The following is an 8,805-nucleotide window of genomic DNA, read 5'->3' on the forward strand; positions in this document are numbered from 1 at the left end:
TGTACTGATTTAAAATCTTGACAGTATAGGTCCCTGAAAGCTCTCATGTTCAGAAAAGAGGGAAACGGTTGCATGGAACTGAGCTCTGCTTTGAGAGGCAGGATTTAGGAAAGAATATCAGGATATTTCTAATACTATTTTCTTCTTGTTGTTGTTTTTTCAAACCCATGACCTACCATTAACCCTAACTTTTTATGTAGATCTTGCTACTCTTTTTTAAATACCCGTGTATCCATCTTTCTTTTCTCTGTAGTGTGGGCAGATGCAACAGACGGTGGGGCTCATGTACCTCTAATAGTTGTGCAGAAGACACAGGTCTCACCTCTGTATAATAATAAGCAAAGTGCTACAGTTCCCATTTCTACATACTATTAAAGGTAAAGGAGCTTTGTTGTCCTTTGTATCTGGCCTATTTCTGTCTTTCAAAAATGAAATGCTAAGCACAAAAGGCTGTGTATCTAATGTGCCAAGGTGAGATACTGGTGTATCCCACCTTAGGATCCTAACACACTAAGTGAAGACAAATTCCTGTGGCAGGAATGGAGTACTTTCAGCAATGAACAGTCTCTTCTACTGTTATTTCTCAGCAGTGATCAGAGATAAGAAATTAAAGGCTGTCAGATAAAATCCTCCCTCCCCATGTGTGGGGGATCCATTCCTCAGTGAGGAAAAGAGCGTATGCTCAAGCCCCATAGAAAATAATGGGGCATGTGCTTGTGGTGCAGGGAGTGCAGTGCGGCTATCCACTCCATTACTTCTGCTGGGGCTTGCCTTTCACATAAGCTCAAAGCCATGGAAGGCAAGCCCCAGCAGAAGAGAGCCAACTGTAAGAGGTTTTTTAACCTCTGGGAAACTGTTGCATGGAACTGAGCTTTGCTTTGCAGATGTTGAGGAGCTTTGTACTGGGGCTTGCTCTTGAGTAGTTACACATAAGTTTGAGCTGGGATCCACAATGGCAGCCTCTCACCACTCCTGAGAGGGTCCCACCATGGAAGGATGGCACTGCAGACATTCACAGTCTTTCCACTTTTGTGGGGGGTCTGTCCTCATAACTCCCATGAATGCTGGGGTCCAACTGTAGTTCTCTTCAACTTCAGATGATAGTTTGACATACAGTCATAGTTTGCTGGTATCACTATGGCACTGGTTTGTCCTTTCAATCTGGAATTTGGTGAACATGTTAGTTGTCTTCCAATAATTTCATTATATATGAATAAATCAACATGAGAAGTCATTATTTTGACAAAGGTTCTGATTTTTTATTTATCATTTTAAAGAATCACAATCTGGCATGGTAGGTACATAGGGAGTCCATGGGCCATGATCAAAGACAAGTGGCCCTGAACCAGGACATTGGGGGCTGCCTGCCAACAGATGTTGGTTAGGTCCCACTGGTTTGTTTCCCCCTCCCCCCATACTTGCACTTACACCTACTCTCTGTGGCCCATTCATTCTCTCTTTATTTCTCTTTCTCTCTCTCGCACACACACACAAGGTCATCCTAATTACATTTCCATATACAGTCCGTCCTTGCCTTAGGCGGGGGATCCGTTCTGGATCCCGCTGCGTAAGGCAAATTCCACTTATGCTTGAGCCCCATTGGAAACAATGGGGCTTGTGCGTGGCGGCGCGCGGGGCGCAACGGGCGTGCATGCCCATTCAATTGAATGGGACGCGCTGCCCCTTCTGCCCCGCACGTGCCCCGCGGCTTGAGCGCTGTACACGTGTTTGTGTGTACAGGAAAAGATACACATATACATATTTATGACCTCACCTGGAATATTGTATCCAGTTCTGAGCATCACAATTCAAGGATATTGACAGTCTGGAGTGTGTCCAGAAGAGGGAGACCAGAGGCCTGAAAGGTCTGGAAACTATACCCTATAAGGAACAGCTTAGGTTATGTTTAGCCTGGGGAAGAGAAGGTTAAGAGGTGACATGATTGTTGTTGTGTGACTTCAAGTCATTTTTGACCTATGTCGACCTAAGGTGAACATGTTATGTGTTTTTTTGGCAAGAATTTTTCAGATGTTTGCCACTGCCCCCCCCCCCCCCCCCCCCCATGAGGCTGAGAGCATGTGGGATTACCTGGTGGGTTTCATGGCCAAGCTGGGAATTGAACCCTGGTCTCCAGAGTTATAGTCCAACACCCACCACTACCCCATGCTGGCTCCTTCATGATAGCCCTGTTTAAATATTTGAAGGGGTGTCATATTGAGACTGGAGTGAGCTTGTTTTCTGCTATTCTTGAGAATAGGATCTGGAACAATGGATGCAAGCTACAGGAAAAGAGATTCTACCTCAATATTACGAGGAACTTCCTGACAGTAAGGGCTGTTTAACAGTGGAACACACTCCCTTGAGTGCAGTGGTGTCTCCTTCTTTTAAGGTCTTTAAATAGAGGCTGGATGGCCATGTGTCTGGAGTGCTTTGATTGTGAGTTCTTGAATGGCAGGGGTTGGACTAGATGGCTCTTGTGCTCTCTTCCAATTCTGTGATTCCACACATACATATGTATTCTTTCCCACGTGTGAGTTATGCTTATGAACCAAAGAAGAACCATTTTCCATGCTAAGTTCTGGAAATGCTCAGCAATTTTGACATATATTTCAGGAAACAGAGAAGATATCAGGAAGATGATGATGATGGATTCTTTGGGCCTGCTCTCCCTCCTGGATTTAAAAAACAAGATGAATCTCCAGAAAGGTAATTCCAACTGAAAATGGTATTGAATATATTCTGTTTTAAGTCATTTTTGTTTAAAGCCCTGGAGTTATCCAGAGAAAATTTCATTGATCTAGAATATCTTTATTGGGGTGTGTTTTTTACTAACTGGTGTACCATCCATCTGCAAACAGAAAAAAACTTAGGACAATAGTGGCATCAGGGCCTGGAATTCTGTTCCACTCTAAAATGTATGTGTATATTTTAAAAAAGGGTTATGTCAAATTTTTCACTTTAAAGGTAACATTTCTGTAAAGGCGGGATATGTCACGGCGCTCTGTTAGCGCAGCGTTTAAATGTGCTACACCAAAGGTGCGCTGAAAAGCTACTGCCGTAGTGGCTAAAACACCCTTTCCAGCTTTTGCCTCTGCTGCTGGAGAACAATCGGTCTGTGAAAATACCTTGTAAGCCCAGAAGTTAATGCGCCACCAGCCGCATGGACAACCTTGCCGCGAGGGAAAAGGTTTCTTAAATGCCAAGACTCCTCTGGCAGGTCGGGGCCATGGCTATGGCTTGCAATTGCTGTGGCCCTGATCCAGTGAGGAATGGGACAGCACAAAGCTGCCCCTTAAGGGCAGTCTGTTGACCCCCTTAGTTTCAAAGGTGCTACATGACCCCTTTGTATAGTGAGATTCTTATAAGGTTTTAAAGGCTCTGGTCATCCCTTTACTGACTTCTTGTGGCACTTCAGATGTATGAATGTTAGGGTCACTAGGGTCATAGTGCAGGAAGTGCAGAGTTCTCTGTGATAGACGTATAGGTAGAGGAAGAATCTAACATAAATTATGTAAAGATTAGGTAACTCAGCAGTTAGGCCTATTAAACTACTTCTTGCACAAGTTGCTACAACGATAGAGCCCACAGTAGGAGTAATCAAAGGGTAGAGGGGCAGGTTATATACTACAAATTGTGCTCTTTGAGGGATTTTGGACTACAGCTTCCAGAATCCCAAACTATTGGCCAACATGGCTGAAGCTTCTGGGAGCTGAAATCCAAAATCTCTTAAAGGGCAGTTTGGGGAGCATTGTACTAGAAGAAAAGTCAAAAGGAAGCGAGGTGACCGCCGCTCGGAGTGGCCTTCTTCGGACGGCGAGCCCTCCGTATTGTCACCGCTGGTTTGGAGGGTCAGGCTTCGGTACCACTCAAGTCCACCGATCGACTGGTGGTGGGGGCGCTTGGGAGGGTTTTGTCGGTGGCACTGGGCGGTTTGGACCAGGGCCACATCGGAGGTGGTGGAAGGGGTCCTGGCGCCGGGACCCACACCACGCTGGGAACGGCGGCTCTCCCAGATCCAACGCTGGAGACACACTGGCCCGAGAGATGAGGGCGGGCGCCGAAGGCGGGAACAGAAGATGAACCGCGAGCCTCCCTCTTGCACCTTCCCCATGGGCAATCGCCGAAGTGAGCCGGGACTCACGGTTTTTTCCGGGCCTGGGAGGAGAGGGATCTGCAGAGCAGGCAGGCTGGTGTTGCGTGGTCCTTGCCCAGGCACAGCAGGCAGGAGGAAGTGCAGGTCCTGGACGGGCACCTTGCCCCCCCGCAAATGTCGCACTTCTTGAAAGGCGCAGGCATTTCCGAAGTCGTCAAACCAATGGGAGAATCGTGTAAACGAGGTCAACAGTCCGAAATTCCGAATGTTACCAGGGGGGAGACAAAGAATGGTGCAAGATGACAGTCGAGGTCAAAAGATAAGAAAGGTGATTCCAAGCAGCAAAGCAAGCGAAAGTTCCCTGAAGCAGCATGCGCGGCGGAAAAAAGGAACTGGGGAAAAGAGCGGGAAGCAGGGGCCTTATCAAGACGGGTGGGTGCGGAGTTACACCAAAAAGTTTTCAATATGTTGCAGAGTTAACTCTGCCCATGATTCCAGTAGGTTCCGAGCAGCACTGCGCAGCGCAGTGAAACCCATTGTATGTTCGCAGAGACCGACGAGGAAGAAATTGCTGGTACTGCATGCCACAAAGGTTGTGAATTTCAATCCCAGCGGGCCTCCAAGGTTGACTCACCATTCCAGCCTTTGATAGGTCGGTAAAATATGTAACCCAGCTTGGGGGTAAGATTGGCTAACACATTGCAAACCACTTAGAGAGTGCTGAGTTTCACGTGATAAGAGTTTATAGAAATTACATGCGATTTGCAGTAAGTAAAATTTTATTCGTCATTGAACCAATACAATTACATGCTATGCTATTCACATGATTACATACTACAAATGGTGAGTGGACTAGGCTTGAGTCAATTACTTGCTTAAGTTTAATCGTTTGTTTCTGACTTATGGGAGACCATAAGGTGAACCTAATCATGGGGTTTCTGGGGCTGAAGGTGTGGTGTGACTCACCCAAGGTCACCCAGTGGATTTTCCATGGCTGAGGAGCGAACTGAACTCATATCTCCAGAGTTGTAGTCCAATGCTCAACCACTACTCTCACCCTGGGCTCTCTAAGTTATTTATTAGAGATGAAATTTGTTATTGGAATTTACTGACTCACCTCATAATTCCTATCTGTTTATAGACCATCCCACACTAAGCACTCATTCCAAGCTTCCTACATGGATGGTTTCTGCTCATGGTTCAAAAAAACAGTGACTTGCCTCCCTCAGCAGTAAGTATTTGACCTTTTACTGTAAATATAACACACACATTTGGCTTGCATGCACACATGAGCATTTCTGAATCCCACACCAGGAACCAAGTAACAAAAACTTTCTGATAGCATTTGAAAACTGAATCTCCCAAGGTGTGCACTGGCTATCATTAGAGGTACAGAAATAGAGGAGAGAGATATGGAAGTGACTGGATTCAAGAGCAGAGACTGGCTTGAAGTGATGCTAGTCAAGTTTATTTGAAATCAGGGAATTATAGGCATCTTTAAGCTCGGCAGTGTTCATCAAAGCCCAGCTTTTTTGAACTATTTCAGACTATACTAGAGTCTATGACTCTAACTGTTCAACAGATACTGCTAAAATTAGAAATGAGGCAACTTTAATGGGTTCAAGATTCCAAGTTTTCGTCTGGTAGGAACCTTCACGAGCAACATGGAAAGGAAAAACACCTTGAAGTGTTTTAGAAAAGAATATGTTTTGATGTTAAACAAAAGGAACTGAAACGGAATTAAATGACGACTACCATTTCTGGAGGCTTCCAGAAGAGGCAGTCCCCCTCTCGCTTTGTCAAAAAAGGGTAGTTAAGGCTACCTTTCAGAGGAGGAACCAGCAAAACATCTTGCTAAGTATCCTTGCCTAAGAAAGATTCATGGGGTCACCATAAGTTGACTGGAGACTTCAAAGTGTGCATACACACATGCACAGCACACACAGACAGAAGGGTCTGGGAGTCACAAATTCAGGCAGTGGGTGCTAATGGCCCCAAGGCATACGTCATTTACCTGATAAAAATTCACCTAGACTGCGACTTTCCAGGATTCAACAAAAGAACCAATTCATTGCAACAAATTACACCTACCATATATACCTCGACGTGTAAGTCGACTTTGTGTAATGGTGAGATCATTTTGGGCTAAAAATATGGATATTGGTAGACCTTGGATACGTTGAGGGTCAGATTTCAGGAGGCAGCCCTGGGGAGAGACTGCAGGAAGATTGGTCACCCGTCCCAGCCTCTCCCCAGCTAGGCTTCTCCAAGGGTGACTGGTCTTGGGACCAAGCCCTGCAGCCGTCCCCAGCTGGGCTCCCTCCCTGGAAAAAGCCTAGCTGGGGAGGGCTGGAAAGGTGGACTGTGACCCTACAACCTCGGTTGCCCTTCCCAGCAACTCACCAGCTGGGCTGTCCCTGCAGAGGGAGCCTGGCAAGAGAGAGAGGCTCGGTCAAGTACTGCACTGACCGTGTTGTAAGTCAACCCAGTTCTTTGGTTCAATTTTTTGACCTAAATTTCTGGACTTATACCAAGTATATACAGCATGTAGATTCCAGCAATTTTAATTTCATTCTTTGTTATTTTATTATTCTGAACATGTGCTGGAAAAGCTTTTAATTTGTGGAGTTTGTAAGCTGAAGACTTTAATAATTATTATATCCTGTCAGCTGCATTATTTAATAGTGTGTCTTGTATTTTTTTAATCTCTTTGTAAAAAATGATTATTAAAGTTCTCCAAACTTACAAACTCCACAAATCTTTCAGAGATAAGTTTGTTCAACAGACAATTACAGGTTGAGTCTCCCTTATCTTAATGCTTGGGATCAGAAGTAATTTTAATTTTTTCAGATTTTTGAATATTGCATATAACTAGGAAATATCTTGGAGATGACCCAAGTCTAAACAGGAAATCATTTATGTTTCTTATACACCTTATACACATAGCTTGAAAATATTTTTACTATTATTTTAAATAATTTGTATATGAAGCAAAGTTTATGTACACTGAACCATTAGAAAGCAAAAGTGTCACTTTCTCAGCCACCCATGTGGACACTTTGGATTTTTTGGATTTCCACATAAGGATACTCAACTTGTACAGTAGCAATCAAATAAACAAAAAAGACAGCCTTAATCCTGTTCTGACAGCAAGAGTGCTGAAAGCTACGGGCCAAAGCACCAGATCAAGGCATGGCAACTGCATGACATAGCCCTGGTCTGGTGTTTTTCTGGCCCAAAAAGAAGCGTCAAATGCTGCTCTTATTTGGGTGGAAAAAGGGTGCAATTGCTGCTACCATGGCTTTTTGGCGAGTGTAAATGCTATGCCGCAAAAACACCGTGAAGCCAGCGCATGTTGGTCAGCTCTGCAGCTTCTCGCATGTGTGGGCAGCGTCAGAGCATATGCATCTAAACACCGCACTCAGATGCTGCCCCCAACCCGCAGCTTACTCCAGTCTGTTTTGCCCCATATCAATTTTTTCATGTCAAATATAGTTATATTCCTGGAATTCTTGAGCCTCAAATATCAACTTCTGTTCATTCTGCATCAGCTCAGAATTCAAGCCAACTGGTTACAAATGTAGATGTAGATGATAAACCTAGGTTTGAACTCTACAATCAAGGGTGTAAGCTTGTATGACTGAATGTCCCTACATCAAAAAACTCAGTCCATACGAGAACACAATGTCAGTAATCCTTTCTGCCTGGTTTTGCTTATTATTTATTATATATACATTGATTTTCCACTTAATTTGATAGAGACCTATACTATATGCACAGGTAGCATCTCAAACAAGGCAGAATCTCTGCCCATTTGGTTGCTTCAAGAAAAGCTGATTAATTCCCTTGTGTTTCAGACTTGCACACAGAACTTCTAGTTTCACTAACCAGCTAGGACTTTCAAACCCCAGTGGTGATTCATAGGTGCCATATACCCAAACTTGTCACATATAAGAATTTGGCCAAGACACAATATACCTTGGTCCTATTTCCACACATAAAATCTCTTTTGTGGTGCATAGTTTTTTCTGTTTTACCATACCTGAGTTATGTTACTTCTGTTTTCTTCAGCAGCTCCCGATAGTTTCTTAAAGCCAGGTGGTAAAGCAGGAAAAATAATAGGCCTAATACGTTAAAAAAAAGGTTATTTTAAATATTGTATAAAGTCATACTTCAAAGCAATAAAATATTACTTACAAGAATTTCCAGTTGACCTACATTAATTAGAAATATTTTTTCTAGTGTCTGCTAACTGGTGATCATTATCGCTGGGAAAGCCCCTGACTCGTGACCATGCCAATCACTACCATGTCAGGATGCACAGGGAAGCCACTGAAATCCACAAACATCTGGATAATTTCAACCGAAAGAAGAAACCCTTAAGTGAACAAAGTTTGGCTACCAGTCCTGAAGAATAGCAATGAGGACTCAGCAAATGCAAATGGGAAACCGCTCAGAGTCAGGGCTTTCCCAGCAGATAATGATCACCAATTAGCAGACATTATCCTCCTGCATTACTGCCCCCAGCCTGAGCCTGCCATCAGCAACAGAACAATACACATGCAAATCACTCCTGCATTCCCAGGACACACAGTATATATATATACCCTACTTGTTCCAGGCAAGCATTCTCTGAAGATGCCACCCACAGATGCTGGTGAAACGTCAGGAAGAAAATCTCTAGAACATGGCCACATAGCTGAAATACCCAG

The 8,805-nt window shown here is 44.1% G+C and overlaps 1 protein-coding gene across 1 annotated transcript in view; it reads left to right on the plus strand.

Moving 5' to 3' along the window:
- Positions 1-355: 355 nt before the first annotated feature.
- Positions 356-8,805, plus strand: part of GPALPP1 (GPALPP motifs containing 1) — a 47,463-nt gene continuing 39,013 nt past the window's right edge. The window contains exons 1-2 of the mRNA XM_042460318.1: positions 356-377; positions 2,614-2,706. Of these exons, the coding sequence (XP_042316252.1) occupies positions 2,637-2,706 (70 nt within the window). The 5' untranslated portion in view covers positions 356-377; positions 2,614-2,636. The remainder of the gene's footprint in view (positions 378-2,613; positions 2,707-8,805) is intronic.

The sequence above is a fragment of the Sceloporus undulatus genome, chromosome 3, assembly GCF_019175285.1.
Source record: "Sceloporus undulatus isolate JIND9_A2432 ecotype Alabama chromosome 3, SceUnd_v1.1, whole genome shotgun sequence".
Lineage (NCBI taxonomy): Eukaryota > Metazoa > Chordata > Lepidosauria > Squamata > Phrynosomatidae > Sceloporus > Sceloporus undulatus.